At 34.5% G+C, this 18,411-nt stretch overlaps 1 protein-coding gene across 1 annotated transcript in view; it reads left to right on the forward strand.

Moving 5' to 3' along the window:
* Nucleotides 1-240: 240 nt before the first annotated feature.
* Nucleotides 241-18,411, forward strand: part of TINAG (tubulointerstitial nephritis antigen) — a gene marked incomplete at both ends in the record, with an annotated part of 71,319 nt that continues 53,148 nt past the window's right edge. Inside the window, 4 exons of the mRNA XM_081296190.1 lie at nt 241-595; nt 11,788-11,851; nt 12,529-12,618; nt 17,563-17,677. Of these exons, the coding sequence (XP_081152316.1) occupies nt 241-595; nt 11,788-11,851; nt 12,529-12,618; nt 17,563-17,677 (624 nt within the window). The remainder of the gene's footprint in view (nt 596-11,787; nt 11,852-12,528; nt 12,619-17,562; nt 17,678-18,411) is intronic.

Genomic DNA, 18,411 nt, shown 5'->3' on the forward strand with positions numbered 1-18,411 from the left:
AATTTTAACTTTGTTATAATTATAATAGTCTATGTCTAACATTTGTATTATCTTGGGCAAACATTGAAATTCCTGATTAATATTTAACTATAGGAAGTATACTTGGTTCACATGAAGACTCAGTTTCAGGGGTTAGGCTGAGGTGTCTTGATAATCAGAGTTCCTACTCCAAGGAGAAGCCCCCAAGACCAACAGTATTGGATATAATTGAAAGAAGAAGTGCTCCTCAACCTCCAGAGAATGTGGACCGGATATAAGATCTTAATCTTTTCTTATCTGACTACAGAAATCTGGATGGAAAATCGTTATTTATCTCGAAGAGAAGTGGACGTAGGAGACTATTTCACAAGGAATCATACCATTTTGGAAGGTACTCGATTCAAAAGGGCCATTTTCCAGGGGAAGTACTGTAGAACTTTTGGTTGTTGTGAAGACAGAGATGATGGCTGTGTTACTGAGTTCTATGAAGCAAATGCATTGTGTTACTGTGATAAATTCTGTGAAAGGGAAAATTCTGATTGCTGTCCTGATTACAAGTCCTTTTGCCAGGAAGAGAAAGAATGGCCTCCTCACACACAGCCTTGGTACCCAGAAGGTAGGTTTTGGGGATGTGATTACGCATTGTCTTAGTGCATGACAAGATTTGACAATCTTTTCTTTCTTCCTTTCCTTTTTCCCCCTTTCTCTCCCCCTCCTTCCCTCTTACCCTCCTCTTTCTTTTCCTCCTTCCTTTCCATTCTTCCCTTCAATTAAGTAAACATAAACATTATGGATGCCAGGATATATTTCTTTGGATTATTAAAGTGCTTTGATTCAGTTGCAGGACATCTGCATCATACTGGCACTTTCAGGAAAGTTCTGGTCCGAGGGAAGTGAGCGCTGATCTGTCTCCAGTTTTGGTACTCTTCTTTCTTTCTTTATAAAATGTGCTGATGTTAGAACTCTCAAGCTTTATTGAGCATAACCTCCAGGAGACTCTCACATACCTGATCATCCACAGATTCATGTAACATTTTTCTTATTATTTCCTGGGCCAAACGGATCCTTAGCATTAGAATCTGTGGTATTAGAAATGCTGTCAAAACCAGGAAAAAAGCAAAATAAAGTCAGTCACTCTCCTTACCTAAGTAATACCAAGTAAATTCCTCATATGCATTTTTGTTTTGCCAGTGTGGGGCTTTTTAGATCATTAAAAGAAAAGAGAGCTTCATATAGAGTAGTGAACGCACAGTGTTGAATGGATAAGTGCATATGACCCACAAAGAGAATAGTGGAATTTACTGTACTACTCTAATTATATGAGAATAGCTAGTGATTTTGAGTAATTGATATAATTAATCTCTGGGACAAAAATACTACACATATACTTAGATCTGAGCCCCTCTCTCTGTCTCTTGTTGTATCAGATCTCCTCAGCAGAAGATCAGGGTTAATTAGAATTCTGTCATACTACTAAGTGAGTGCTCATAATGACAAAGTTTAGTTGGAACATAACATATATAAATCAGGGACTTGATATCCTTACTTCAAAACCCAGATCTCATTTTAAAATCCAAATGCAATTACTTTATTTTCAGTAATGTCAAATTGAAAAACAAAAAACAAAAAACAAAAAACTCCTTCTTTAAACCATATTTTTGTGCTTAAAATTTTCCATAGAGTTGCCTTTGTCTTAGGCTTTGCATTTTATCAATAGACAGCAGCAGCTCAGCAAACATTTATTTCATCCTATAAAGAGGCAGATACTCTACTAAGAATAGGAGAACTAGTCCTTCATCAACAATTACTCATTCAGTATCTGTGCTGTGGTAGGCAATGTGCTTGGTGCTGGTGACACCAAGCAGGAAATAATAATAATGAAAAGAGACAAAAATCTTAGTCTCATGGAAGTCACAGTCAAGTTGGGGGCATGTGTAAGATACTTATTAAATTTGCTGTGCAACTGCCAGTTGTGATAAATTCCCTGAAGAAAATATTTAGGGTGTTCTGAGAAGGTATAACGCAATATAACATTAAGATGTAACATAATGTATAATATTTACCTGACTGGGGAGTCACCGAGGGGAAACATTTAAGCTGACAGGCGAGGAATAGGAATGAGGTGAACAGGAGAACAGTTGATAAAAGTGTTGCAGATCTGAGAGAGAGGAACTTCTCATGGTCTTGGAACTGGACAACAACCATTGTTTCCAGAGAGTAATGAGGAGGAGAGGTGAACCGAGATGAGGTTTGAGAAGTGAGTAGAGGTCATACTGTGACAGGACTTTCTGAGCATGTTAGGGATTAGAGGTTTTATTTGGTTGTGAGAAATCTTTGAAAGATGTTAAGCCAGAATAGGGTTGCCTTCTTAGATGTATAACATGCAATCACAGAAGACTTACCTGTGCTCACAGGCAACCTATGCTGAGTCTAATTCTCTGAAGTTACCATCTTAAAATTCTTAATAATTTTTGGACAAGAGTCCAAATTTTACTTTTTCACTTGTCCCCACATATTACATCTATATTGCATTTTGAGCAATATGGTTGAGGAGGAGAAAATAAAGTGGTGTGGACTAGTTTTGTAGCAATTATAGATTCAGATGGCACTAAAGTGGAAACTTCATAAGTTGTGGTCTTCCCCTAGAGACCTTACTAAAGATAAAGACACATCGGAGGGATTGCTATGGGAGCAAAGTTCTGAAACCAATGGGACCCAGGACATTAGAACTGAGTCACGAAGCATGAGTGGATGTCAGCTAGGGACTAGAGTGAGGGGGGATAGGTTTAAGAATGTAGTAGGTGCAGCGTGAGTTTATAAGAAACTGCAGAGTCAGTCATTAGGTAGGAAAATAAAAGAAGTTAAGAAGGATTCAATAAGAATATTCTTAAATGCCAAAGTGGTTGTGTAAGAGGTCTCACGTGGCATTCCAGTTGAAAGATGTAGTTTGTTTGACCCACACAGACAGTATTAAAACAAAATTAAAGGTATTATACAAGGCTGATGCTTTATACCCTCTGGACTAGAAAGTTGAGTTAGCCAAACTTTATTAGAGCACAGTATCATCTTTGGTCCATGAAGCTTTATGTTTTATTTTTGAATGGATTTCTTTTCTTCCCCCAGCCCCCTCCTTTTCTAACTTCCTCTCTGTCTTTCTTCACTTCTTCCCCAACCCCATCCCACCCCCATTATTTTTATATCTATGACTCATTCCCATCTTCCTCCACAACCAATTTGCCCTTCTTTGGCTTTTATGTGCACTTTTATTCTGTGTGCTTGAATTAATAATTCATATAAGCTCTACTATGTTAGAGACTAAATTCTGCTTCTGGCCTTTTCCAGCCAGCACCCTGTTGAGGGAGCTCTCTGTTTCCAAAATGTATACCTAGTCTGTTGCTTTGGGCTGATGCCTAGTTTTCTGTGATGTTCCTCCCTGTCATTTACCAACCTGCTTTTTTTTCATGATGGATGAGCAACTCAATTACCTACAGCTCTCTGGTACCATAAAGAAGTCCATAATGGACGACTTCATACATGTCTTCTTATGGATCTGTATGCCAAAGATAACACTTGGATTTCTGGGCTTGGGATATATATTCCTTTAATCTAAGTCCTGCCGCATGGCTCTCAGGAGTGGCTGCATTAGTCCAAACTCCCCTGGGACTATAAGGCCTTGTCTACCCACATCTTTAGTACTTGGCACCATCTGGCTTTGTAATCTTTATTTCTATGATCAGGAAACCTTGATTTCTCATTGCTATTTTAATGTGCATTTCTCTGATTACTAATAGATTTGAACTTCTCAGTCTCATAAATACTGGGATTTCATCTTGAGCCATGCACAGACAGAAATATATCTTAATATTTAGCAGAGCAAATCTACTTATTTGCACCTTGTTATAGGGTGACTTAGGGCATGTAGACATTTAATCTTGCATAAACACTGTTTACTCTCTTTTCTTTTCTGCTTCTGGGGATTGAATCCAGGATCCTGCACATACTGAATACACACTATACCACTGAGCTACATCCTCAGAAATATTTATTTATTTATTTATATTTATTCTTTTCAGTTATACATTACAGTAGACTCTATTTTGACATATTTGTGCAAATATGGAGTATATCATATTCTAATTAGGACAGAGTCTCAATTATAGCTTCAAACTTGTGATCCACCTGTGTCAGCCTCCCAAGCAGCTGGAATTATAGGCATTCATACAGAGCTTGGCTCCATAAATAGTTGTGTGTTTTTTTAAAGAGTTTATCTAGTTCCTCAAAACTTAAGCTAAATTTTGAGCAATATTTCATAAATTTATAATTTTACTTAAATTTATCTTAATTTCTGCATAAAAGCATAAAAATGTATTAATGGGGTGACATGATGTTTTCATGCATGCATATATTGTAGAATGCTTAAATCAAGTTAAACATATTTATCTCCTCAAATATTTATCATTTCTTTTTGGCAAAAGCTTTCAACATGCTTTCTTCAACCTTTTTGCAATCCACATTCTCTATGGACATTCTGTGTTGCAACATTGAAATTCTTGCTCCTATCTAAGTGAAACTTAGTGCCCATTGATCAACTTTTTCTCATTCTCCACCCCCCCCCCCCTCTACTCTCTGAAACTTCTGGTAAGCACAAGAATTTAAAACTTTATTTGAAGACAACTGAACTCTATCATCTTAGTCTTAAAAATACATCTCATCCAAGAGTGTAGAATATCTCTTCCCTTATTCTTATCATTAAAATGTCTTTAAATGGAATTAAATTTTTTTTCTCCTTAGTGGCCTTAACTGTTCCATTAGTTTGGGATCATTTTAAGATTTGTTTTGAAATATATAGTTTAACAAATATATATTATATATTGGTTATTGCTATTGTAGATAAATGCCACTTATTCATGAAAGGTCATATACTATCTGGAAAACTTTCTCAATTCTCTTATTAGAAATATTAATACATTTCATTGTCACAGTACATATTTTCATATCAAATTCCTAAAATAAACAGTATGCATAATGACAAGTTTGCTTATGTGTTTCCTTTAAAATTAAGAACAAAATATCGATGTTAACTATCTTTGCTACTGTTTAACAAGAAGGTCCTTGTTAATACTTTAAGAAAAAAATGATATAATATAATCTGAAGGAAAGAGATAAAATCTCATTATTGATTCACAGATACATGGAAAGTAGAACAACAGAATATAGCATAATATGTGTTAGAAGCATTTAAAATTCAGGAGTTTTCATTTTAAAATCCAAATTTCTAGTCCCTTTTGAGATGTTGCTAGATGTGACAATTATGGACCCATTGTCATGCATGACAGCCATCAGTTGGAGATGAGTTGTTGATGTCACTTTTGGTAACACATATACTTTCCATTTGGCTATTTACCCACCATTTGCTATTCCTTTCCTGGCCCACTTCTTTCATTTTCTGCCAATATCAATACATCTAAGATTTCTTTCTTTTTTAATTTATATATGACAGCAAAATGCATTACAATTCTTATTACACATATAGAGCACAATTTTTCATATCTTTGGTTGTATACAAAGTATATTCACACAAATTTGTGTCTGAAGATACTTTGGATAATAATGATCCTTACATTCCACCATCATTACTTACCCCATGCCCCTCCCTTCCCCTCCAAAGCCTCTGCCCTAGCTAGAGTTTGTCTATTCATCTCCTGCTTCCTCTTCATATCCCACTATGAATCAGCTTCTTTATATCAAGGAAAACATTCATATATCTGTAATTTCTGTCAGTAGAGTCTTCACTGTTATTCATTACCTGGCTTACACAAATGTACATGAAAACCCTGGATCACTACTATTGTATGTATTTTGGGTTTAAAGAGAGTGATAACTTTGAGTAATGCTCATGTGTGTTTGTTGAATTTATGTATTTTATCACATTGGTATAATCATTGAAATAATTGGTGAACTTAACTATTATGTTGTACGCTAATAATGTAATATTACATGTCATTGTGTTCCGTATATATGTATTTCCATGTCTTATAATCATGTTATTACTTGGGGATCATATTCTTATGTAAGAATTATTTCTATTAGTGACAGAATCAGGTTCCTTGATCAAGGTAAATTCACCTCTTAGATCACCTTGCAAATAGTAGACAATTAACAGATGTCTCTTTACCACACCTAAGTAGCATGTTTTTTTTAATCACCTTATTGAACCTACTATTCATCTTCCTAACTTAAAATTTATTGAGCACTTATTATGGATCGAATAACTGTTTAAAGCACCCTTCTGGTGCCTTCATTCATTATTTTATTCTACTTTGTTGAAAAGGATTAGTTATTTTATATCAACTATATAGAAAGCTGATTAGAGGGGAAGTATGATGATTTAATTATTGTGCACTAATTACAGTGCCATGAGATGGGAGAATTTTAGTAAACATTGATTGATTTGGATTGAATTGATATCTAGAGTATTTTTATTTTCTGAAGTTCAGTGTTTGCTAAGTTAATACATAGATGATTTATAAATAATAAATACATAATTTATTTCTATGTAATTTTAAAGAATATTTTCAAAAGTATGATTTTTTTCATACAAGAAGTAGTGTTAAAATATATTTGTAAAGTATTGTTTACCCATTGTTTCAGTCGTCAATACTTACCATCATTTGGAATTTGGCATCTTTACAAGAATAATTTATATTTAAATTAGTTATGCATCTATCATTGAATTAAGCATTGAGGGAGATAAGAAAAGAGTATTATAAAGCCTGGGATTTTGAGAAACATATTCTTTATGTGGATAAGAAAATTTAGGTATGTGAAACAATTATATATCATTGAAATTTAGTAACAATCAAATGTCCCATTTATGTTCATTGTGGATGATAATATAATCCAACAATCTCCCCTGGGAAGTAGAGTATATTAAAATAGTTAGTACTTAATAAATACCATGTACTAGAGAAGATTATATCAGATTGCTGACAACATTAATTAACATACATATTTTAACACATGAGGTTGTTTTAGTCTGGACTTTTCATGTCATTGAAGCACCAGGCTCCATTGAGCTTTCTTTTCCCACACAGCACTACAACATGGCCCCCATGTTGTGTGGTTCCTCGTACTCCATACATCACAGTTAAGTCCCAGTAGATGAAACTGAGAAGGAGGGTGTGGTCCCCACATTATAAGGAGTATTCTAGAGCACAGAAGACCATCTCCATTCCTATCTCTTTTGCCAGAATGTAGTGACATGGCCATGCCAACTATCAAGAGAGGCTGGATACCAAAGCTCGTTTTATTTTGCTGTGTGGCAATGTGCCTCCCTACAATGGGGTTCTGCTACAGGATTAAAAATAGTAAAGAATGATAATGAGAACAACCACAGCAGGCTGTGTGCCAAATTAAGAATGTATAGTTCTCTAAAAACAATGGCTATCTAGATGATTGCATTTTAACTTAAATGATTATTTCAGCACAATTCACAATTGCCAGACTGTGGAATCAACCCAGATGCCCTTCAATAGATGAATGGATAAAAAAAAATGTGGCATTTATACACCATGGAGTATTACGCAGCACTAAAAAATGACAAAATCACGGAATTTGCAGGGAAATGGATGGCACTAGAGCAGATTGTGCTTAGTGAAGCTAGCCAATCCCTAAAAAACAAATACCAAATGTCTTCTTTGATATAATGAGAGCAACTAAGAACAGAACAGGGAGGAAGAGCAGGAAGAAAAGATTAACATTAAACAGAGACATGAGGTGGGAGGGAAAGGGAGAAAAAAAGGGAAATCACATGGAAATGGAGGGAGACTCTCATTGTTATACAAAATTACATATAAGAGGTTATGAGGGGAATGGGATAACAAACATGGAGGGAAATGAATTACAGTAGATGGGGTAGAGAGAGAAGATGGGAGGGGAGGGGAGGGGGGATAGTAGAGGATAGGAAAGGTAGCAGAATACAACAGTCACTAATATGGCAGTATGTAAAAATGTGATGTGTAACCGATGTGATTCTGCAATCTGTATTTGGGGTAAAAATGGGAGTTCATAACCCACTTGATTCTAATGTATGAAATATGATATGTCAAGAGCTTTGTAATGTTGTGAACAACCAATAAAAAAATAAATGATTATTTCAATTTTTAATATCTTTTTTTTATTGCCCCTTTGAGCTGGTATTCTCACTATGTGGCTCAGGCCACACTGGAGCTCTTAAGCTCAAGTGATCCTCCTACCTCAGCCTCCTGAGTAGCTACCATACCTGGCTTCAATCTGGAGTCTTGGCATCATTGTACAAGCTGTAGTGCTTTTGATGTACTAAAATATATTTAAGCTTTTCTTATTTAAGGCATATGGTCCATTCAGAAGAGCAGTTAGCACTTCTTCAACATCCAATTTTGCTTAAGAGCTAGAATTTTGTGAAGATTGCAATTTAGGTTCACATTTTAGGTAGAACTTATGTACCAGGTAAAGTTCTTGCTCCATTCATTACAGAGGTAAGCAATTAATCATTTTATTTAGTGGTAAAAAGTTCACATGAGAGTATAATTGACTTTCACGAAGGCAATTTTTCCTTTTGTTTTATCATGCTTTGAGAAATAATTAGTTGGAAAGAAAAAGAATACTACACAAAACTGAAAGAAAAATGCAAAATTAAAATAAAAGACAGAGGTATATTATTTATACAGTTTTTTTCTGCAATTTATGAAGAACTGTTCTCTGAGATGCTATGTTGATCATTTATAATCTATTAGAGATTATTTTCAGTGATTTTCTTAGGTACTACTTTCTAATTATTTTTCTTATGCCTGCCCTAAGAACTCTTTAAGTCAACAAGTTCAAACTATACATTTCCTTAAGGATTAAAAAATAAATGTATCGATTCTCCATAGCTGAAAGTAGAACAAACATATCAATAAATATCTTACTTCTGTGTTTGTCACCCATATCTGATGGTAGTTTCCAGTAATTGAATATTCAAATGCCAGATACAGAAAACCTGTGATAGAATTTAAAACAGAGACAGAGGAAACATTCTAGGCATAACCTTTTGGAGTAGCAGATCTTAAGAAAATAGCTGGTGTACCATCTGTCACCAACAGACCTAAGCTAATTTGATGATGTGCAGTTCTGTGTTAGTGTAGGTGATAAAAAGAATGTAAGCCGGTGACACATTTGATTCACTCCTTTGCAACATGCTTAAGCATATTATAATGAAGATAAATCACAGTTCAAATTCTGCTACACATATTGACCACTGCAAAAATACACTTTGGTAAAGAGAAATATCTAATTCATAGATCCTCTGTAAGCTCCATGAAAACTCCACTTTTTCTCCTTTTAGGTGTTCCCACATCTATATTGCATGAAAAAAATTTCTTGGAGATACCTGTAATATTATGACAGAGATAGGACTGTTACCTCATGGTGGGTATCAGGGAAGGAGAAATTCTTCTTCTTAGTGGCTGACACAGGACACTGCACAAGATCTATTCATAGGCACCAGGACTAAAGGTTCAAGACTTTGACCTTGACCTTAATATATATATATATATATATATATATATATATATATGCATGCTGTGTGCACAAAGATGGATGGACTATGATATAATTATTTAACTAATCCACATAAATGAATATTATCCATTTAACCAATGAGAGCCCATTACTTAACAACTGTTATGCTGATTAACAAGCCCACTGATGTTTGCCAATGAGAGCCCATTTCCAACATTCATTAACTAACTGTAGTGCTGATGAAAATAAGGATAATGGAAGCTCTTGCAGCAGCTACCCTGAAGGCTGGCCTTTCAGAATGAATGCCACTGACCGCCTGTGGGGTGTGCACTTCTGATTAGGGCAAGTGACTGCTTCCCTACAGTGCAGTTTAGACCAGCAAAGATAATTATAACACACTCTGATTAAGTATTTCAAAATATATTGTACCACCATGTTATCATCTTTCCTCAAACCTACAAGACCAACGACCAACTATTTCACTCTCCAAATATTAATTTACCTAATTTTGTCTTAAAGGCTTTTAAAGTTGCAAAACTCCCTCAATTTCAATAGTCATTAGTTTAATATTTTGTTTCACTTTTCAGTCAAGATGCTATGTGTGCAATCAATGTGACTAACTCACTCTGAAGATGCTTCATATATATTTTACTGAAAAAAAGAAATCTATCATACTGGAATTCTCTCAACCCACCATTTAGTTTTCAACCTACCTCCTTCCATCCCAGTTGCTGCTTATAGTGAACTGATCTCCCCTCTTGGGCTCTGAATCCCATCTTCTCTAGACTTCTCAAGTTTATCACTTATAATTCTCCCTAGGTCTCTGTACACCTCTCTCTCTCTCTCTCTCTCTCTCTCTCTCTCTCTCTCTCTCTCTCTCTTTCTCTCTCTCTCTCTCTCTCTCACACACACACACACACACACACCCTCTTTCCTTTCTATATAAACTTTTTTCCCTTTTCTGCTGGCCATCCCATTTCCTATTTCCTTCAGCCCTTTAATGGGAATATCTGAAAGTTTGCTTCCTTACTTCATAGCCTCTTATGAACTTATTCCTACAGCATGCCACTCTCAGTTACTCTACTGAAACCTCTCTTGGTGGGGTTATTGACAAACTACATATAATTAAATGCAATAATCAGATGTCCGTTTTCTTGTTCTTGATGTCTCATCAGTACTGAACAGAGATGACCATATTGCTTGTGTGAAATACTTCCTTCTCCTGGTTTCCATGACACCATCTTCTCATGAATTTGATACTTGTGCACAGTCTTTCCTGGTTTCTTCTTCTGAGTGTCTGTCAGCTACAGTGTTTTGAGCTCAGTCCTAGAGAACCTTTTCTTTCCTGTATTTACTTCCTCCAATAGACACTGACTTAGTCCCAGATTTTAGTATCCATCAAGTTCATGCTCAGTTATGTCTTACCTCTGTACTTCTAACAACTACTGTCAACTTGACACTTCAATTAAGATATCTAACTTAGATTTAATCTAAGTCTAAAATACCCAAAGTATTTATTTAAAATACCCAACTGTTTTTTAAAGTTTCTTTTTATAATTCATCAAATAATATTTTCAAAAATTATTTAACTTGTAACTGGGGTACTAGTTTCACAGCAATTTACTCAGTTTTCATATGATGATGATTCACCATAGGTCTCTTGAATATTCAATTCTATAAAACAGTTATCAATTAATTTCAGTCAATATTTAAGAAATATTTGGACTTTGAAGACAAATGGCTACAGTCTTACTGATTTCATAAATTTTTCTCCTGATCCAAATCCTGAAGACGAAAAAAATAGAATTTATCTTTGTAAGGTAAATTCAATGAATTTTTTTTTTTTTGTATTTTGGGCCACACTACTAATTACTTGCTCTAATCATATTTAATTAATTATACTCAATTATGAGACTTGAATAAATTTTAAAATAAGTACTATAAACTGATTCAAATAGTTGCACTCAAATATTTATATTGTTTACCTATTTAAACACATTATTTTTGCAGCATAGTTAGTGATTAATTCCTTGTTAATTGAGTTTTCATGCTTTATAAATCCTCTCTGTTGAACATAATATGCAGTTTAAAGATAAACAAGGCCAGAAGAATTTGATTTATCAACCTTGACATGAACAAGATGTGGATTAGATTGGCACTAAATGCTTTCTCATGTTTGAAAAACTAACCACAGTCTTACATTAATTGTAATGCTAATGCACTTTATCCAGATTAGAATTTTAATTTGTTTACATGTTACATTGACAGGTTGCTTCAGAGATGGTCAACATTATGAAGAAGGATCAGTAATTAAGGAAAATTGCAACTTCTGGTAATGAATTTAAGTGACACAGAACAGAATTGTACTGTCTATGTATTTTTTCTTCAAATAAAAGGAAGATTTTTTTGAAACAAAACATACATTTAAATACAAATAGACAAAATTAAGTATGTATACACAAAGTCATATTCCATAAGGCATCATACACTTGTAAATTTTATAGGCCTATTTATTGAATGTTGAAAATATAATCATGCATGTATCTTTTAATACCTGAGCTTGATGTTTTGTTTTTGATAATGAGCCTTGATCATACAGCAGTTTTGCATTAGGTATGCATCTTAGCAACAAAAATTTTAATATACTACAGACAAGCTGTGTTTTTAGCATGACTATATAGAAAAACATGCTACTTTAAAAGGCTTAGACTATAGAGAAAATTTCTCCATACAAGGAAATCAAATCTACTTGCCAAATGATCCTGTTTTAAAACTTTAGTATCTATGTTGCCATATTATTTATTATTTGATGAAGCAGAGGTTAAGAGCCCATTGAGTGGTTGCTAATACCTGTTTTATGATGTATTTAGCCAATAATCAAACAGCCATATGGTTAACATTAATCATGAAATTATGTTTTATATCTTTACAATGTACAACTCTTGATGTTAATTCTGAAACGTACTCTATAAAGGCCAGGCCACATTTGTAATTCTTGTATCTTTATAGCACATGCTCAGGACAGCAGTGGAGATGTTCCCAGCACACGTGCCTTGTTCGTCCAGAGTTAATTGAACATGTCAATAAAGGAGACTATGGGTGAGCTGAATCTTGAATTACCAGTTTCTTGGCCCTCCTAATTACTCCTCAGATCTCAAACAATTTTTTTACTTACTCCTAAAAATGGTCATTATTCAAAAGAAAGAGTGGGGAAATTGGGAATGGAGATAAAAGGTGTGTACACTTAGAATGCACAAGGTGAATAATAAATAATTAAATTAATATTAACAAATAAAAAAGAATGGTACAATCTAGTATTGAATCATTTAGGAAAGTCATGGTGTGGGTGTGGGGAGTAGAGGAAGTATTACACTGAATAAGTATATAGGCAAAATTAGGATATTGGCAATATTGATTTATCACACTCATCATTTTCTTTCTGCTGCTGTATCACCAAGCTAATCCTGTGCTCAGCTATCCTAGATAGGATACAACCTTCATAGGACAGTATTCTATCTGGATGATACCTCAAATAACAAGTTAATTTAGACAGTCTCTCTAAAGTGACTGATATTTAGCCAATTCACTTATAGCTCATTCAAAAGACAGACTGAACCACTTTGCTAGTAATATAAAGATAGGAATGACTTACACTTAAACATTGGAAAAATTGTTTGATGCTCTTCCATAGATTAAAAATTAGGTGGCTTCACCACTTACACAGAGAGAATGAAGATGTAGGTACCAGCACAATACAGAACTGAGAGAGGGATAGGCTGGCCAATACCTGTCTCAAAATTTCTCCACTACCATTGATCAAATCTTTATATATCTCTATGTATCCCTTGATAACATCTTCCACACTCTGTACAAGGCTTCATATAAAAAGATCCATTGTCCAGCTGCTATAAAAGTGAAGTCATTCTGAGATGTTTGTTTTTAAAAATAGAAATCTCATTCTCTTCTACACGTAAAACACTTTGTTTCCCAGCACAATGGGGACACTGAAGTTCAATGTGCCCAAAGTATTTTCGTGGAAGACAAAATATAGAAAGTCACTTTTGTTGATATTAACATTTAAAAAATCATTCTCAATTCTTCTCTGTGTTTGTGGTTAATATTTTAGGTGATAACTTGATTACTGTTAAGTATTTCTAGGAAAAACCAATTACGGTTTTCCGTGGCTAGGTGACATATAAATTTTCAAGGAACATGGTCTTGACAAATGAATTGAAAAGGTTCCTAAGAGGATTTAAATGCTGGACCTAACAAGCACATGCTTCCAAGAAACTGTGGTAGATAAGCCCATTGTTATAGAGTACATAAGAATCCACAGTAGAAAAAAAGTATAATTAGGAGCACAGAAGTTGAGAATTTATTGGGAATATTGCCTTCCTTGGGAGAAGGAACTTTTTTCCCCATTATTTGTTTATTTTGAGCATGTTTTAGGTTTTTTTGTTTTGTTTTGTTTTTGTTTTGTTTCGTTTTTGGTACCAGCGATTGAACTCAGGGGTACTTAACCACTGAGCCACATCCCAAGCCCTATTTTGTATTTTAGTGAGAGACAGGGTCTCAATGATTTCCAAAGAGTACATGACTTAAAAAGAGTAATAAGGGAAGGATATTTGAGGAAAATGAAACATGCACAGACCAAAAAGAAAAAGTTAAAAGAAACAAGATATGAAGAAAAGGAATAAAAGTAAAATCATTCACTGGGAAACAAAAGTGGAAAATTTCTTATATTTAAAAGAAAGTTCTAATTTTCTGCTGTTTGTTGTTCTCTGTTCAGGAAGCTCAAATTGGTTTTGTGTGAAAAAATATTATTATAATATATTATTCAATATTTATTAGTGCTTTTAAAAATAACTTATAAACAAATACAAACCTTTGCTTTAAAATATTTCTTTCCCGAATCTTGGCAGTATTTTAGATTCCAGCCTTTATTTTTTCCACATAATGTCTATCAGTGCTTATTTAGTCCCTGCATTATTTTTCAAGACAATCAATTAACATTAATAAAATGTGTTCATTTGTGGCATTGATGAGGATGCAATAATTTCTGTCTTGGAGCAGTTAATTTAGCTGAGGCACCAACATGTCCAGCTCTTGTAAAAGGATTTCTAATGATAGGGCAGAATGTAGGACCAAATCAATGGCACAAATCATAATCTGCAAATTAGTAGAATAAAGGGAGACCCACAACTGTTTTTGTTATTTGCTCGGTGCACGAAACCCTTCTGGAACTTAGCACTTTAAAAGCCACAAGCTTTTCATTTGTTCATGTCAGTAATTTGGAATGGACTCAACTGAGGCCCTTGCTGGTCTCTTATGGGCTTGCTCATATATCTATTGACTTCTTTGGGAATTGAGGCTGAACTCTCAAAGATGGCCTTACTTCTGTTTTTGCCTGCTGGTGCTGGTTGCCATCTGTCTCCAGCTGGCTTGCTTTGGCTTCTTCACATGAGGGCATTGTTCTAACAGGGTGTGGATGGAATCTGTGCAAGCTCTGTCTTGAAGCTTAAGCTTGACAGCTACACAACATCAATTCCATTGCTTTCTTTGGGCAAAGCAAGTGAGTAGGCCAATCCACATCTAAAGACTAGGCAAGTAGATTCTCTCTTGATGGAGAGAGCTACAAATAATTTGTGGCCATTTTGAATCTGTCAAATGTCTAAACTTGATTTTTTTTTTAATGACTTCAAAATCTAGTATAGAGGATAATTTGGCCTAGATTTTGCATTTGTTTCTCAAAATCAACATATGCCAAACTGAAGGGATCAACCTTGACTGTCATCTGCCTCCATCTGGCCAACCAAAATATTTGAGGTTAGCTCAATTTCCCCTCACCTTTTTTTTTTTTTTTTTAACTATGTCACCACATCCTACTAATTCCCACATACAACGTTTCTCTAGGTTCTATTTTAGTGCATTTCCTTATCACATATCGTTTGAAATGACCTGATTGTCTTTCTGTGTTCAGTTTGACTAAATTCCAGTCTATTCTTTATATTTTCATAGCTATCCTTCCAAAATAAAACCTTGATTCTGCCACTTATGTTCTTAAAAATCCTTAATTTCATTCCTTCTGAAAAACAATTATTCTTAGCATGAATGACTGTCTAGATGTAAAGGTTTTTCACTACCACACCTTTTATACCCTTTCTAGCCACCCCCCATCCCCTTTCATCATTTAACTTACTGCCACTCCCTATGTGTGCAAACTAATTCCAAATCTTCATGCTTTGCTCAAGAGTTACCTCTGTTTAGAATAAATGTTCGCTTTTCTTCACATTTGGCCTCCAAATTCATTCTCATCCTTCCAGGCTAAGCATTAAATTCACTTTCTATGAAAATGTGCCAACTCCTTCAGGCAGAGTTACGTTTGAATCCTCTGTTCTGATCACATTTTGACCTACTGCTAATGAAGTTGCCATATTGAAATCATTTCTTTCTTTCTAGTCTTTGTCAGGGTACGAGCACCTCGAGGGTAGAGAAAGTTTTTCATTTTTGTGTTTCTGGTATTTACCAGATGAGATGACAGATACGTTAAGAAGGTTCTATAAAAGCTAAATTGGATTAAGGAAAAGTGATAAGTCCAGATAAAGGAGAACAATGCAGGTTAATAGGGCCTCTAACAGTTTTTTGAAACTATATCACAGTAAAACACACATTTTATTTTGTGATCTAGTATACATACACATACAGGAACATAAAACGGTTCTTAAAAATAGGTTCGTAAAGTAGGGGTTCTCCCCTTTTGTGGGGGGCACTGGGAATTGAACTCAGGGCCACCCAACCACTGAGCCATATACTCAGCCCTAATTTTTTTTTTTTTAATTTAGAGACAGAGTCTCACTGAGTTGCTTAGCATAAAAAGCCTCGCTTTTAGCGAGGCTGGCTTTGAACTCGAAATCCTCCTGCCTCAGCCTCCCCAACCCCCAGTGTTACAGGCATGCACCACTGCACCCAGCTCCTCCCTATTTTTAATGAGATCTAATATTTCCTATGATTTTCCTATATTTATTTAGTTTTTGTGGCCCTGGGTATTGAATTCAGGGTCTTGTGTATGTTAGGCCAGTGTTCTACCACTGAGAGCTCTGCCATTGAGCTACCTCTCCAGCTGCCTTCTATTTTTATTTTATTTTTTAAAATGCTTATTCCTACTCACTCAATTGAGTGCTTAATGAAGTGACCCACAGATGTCTATGGCCTGATACCTGCAAGCTGTTAGTGTAGGACAATGAAAACATACTTTACTGATTTCACAATTTTTTCCAAAGTGGATCCTGTTAGTCTCTCAAATAATTCCACAGTATCTAATATATTAAGGGGTTTTCTTATTGAAATTCCTTAGGTGGATGAAGATTTTACTTTAAAATCATAGCTATAAGGTGGTTTAAAATTTATGACTTAATGGGCCTTATGAAAGAAGAGCATTAACTTGCCAGGCACATTATTAAAACTTGAGTGGCATTTATAATCATTTGTAAGAACCTATCACATTGTACAGAATTTTGATTATAAACAAAACAGGATAAAATTTATACTTGACTTAAGTAGTAAAACTATCTTGCCCTTGAGTTGTAAATGATTCAAATAAGCAATGAATAAATTACTTTTAACTTTCTCATTTTTCATCTTCTGTCATCTTTTAAAGAAAATTTGCTTTCAAATGTCAATATTAAATTTGGAAACAGTACATTTATATTTTTTCCTAAGAACACAACATATATCTAGAAAGAAATCTACGTTTTGTTACCAAACTTCACATCAGTTTATTTTATATTATTAGTAGTAATTAATAGTATTAAGGACTTTACACAAATTAACTCATTTAACAAAAGGTAGACCATTTCAACATCTAATTAATTATCACAGATGTAAGTTTTTTAAAAAAGCAACCATTTTGCTTGCAATTTTTCATGGCACTTCTTTTTATTAGCAAATTTCTTTTCAAATCTAAATTATAAAGAAAACAGATACCTACTTAATCAGCAAGTGCATTTGAGTGTATGTGTGTATATATTTTCGTTTGTAAGGCAGATGGACAGCGCAGAACTACAGCCAATTCTGGGGAATGACTTTAGAAGAAGGTTTCAAATTTCGCCTTGGCACCTTGCCACCCAGTCCCATGCTTCTGAGCATGAATGAGATGACAGTAAGTGCTTTTCCTGATTCACATTTGTGCATGTGTTTGCATAGGGGTATTTCATATGTATGTCCAAAGCAATTCAAAGTAACTAAAATATTGAGTTGTAAGCCTTTGAAGTTACAAAAATACAATTTCTTTATATCTATTTGAAAATATTTTCCCCAAATGGTTGTTTTATCCTACAAAAGTCTCATGTGAACTTTGAAAGTTCAATTACACATAATGTCCTTTAATAATGAAGGGGTGTTGCCTATAGTTTCACAGAAAAGCATATTTTTTATGACAGGTTGTTCAGCTTGTCAGTGCTTTCTCAAGTCCTCACTCTTATTTTATTTTTAACTACAGAGTTATTCTGTGAGTTTATCTAAACTCTGTTTTGATGCCTGTTGGACTACTCAGTATCATATAAGATTGAAATAAATGCTGGCAACTTTAAACATGCTTGTTACGATGATTAACAAAATCTTCAAAATCTTCAAAATTTCCATTAAGAAAATACCTTCACTTTTGCAGAGTGACCTGGAAAACTTCTTTGTAAAATTGCCTGAGTGTCCAATAACTTACGCTTTGTACTTTGTATTGGTTTTTGTTTCCCTTTGTAAGATGTATTATTATCTGCTAATGGGAGAAGCTGCATAAAGAAATTTCTATTTCTCTAGGTAAACTTCTCACTCAGAGAACTGCAGCTTTCCACCCCAGTGTGTGCTGTTACCCATTACATGCACTTTCTAGTTGAGATG

The sequence above is a fragment of the Spermophilus citellus genome (genome assembly GCF_964194105.1).
Source record: "Spermophilus citellus genome assembly, chromosome: 5".
Lineage (NCBI taxonomy): Eukaryota > Metazoa > Chordata > Mammalia > Rodentia > Sciuridae > Spermophilus > Spermophilus citellus.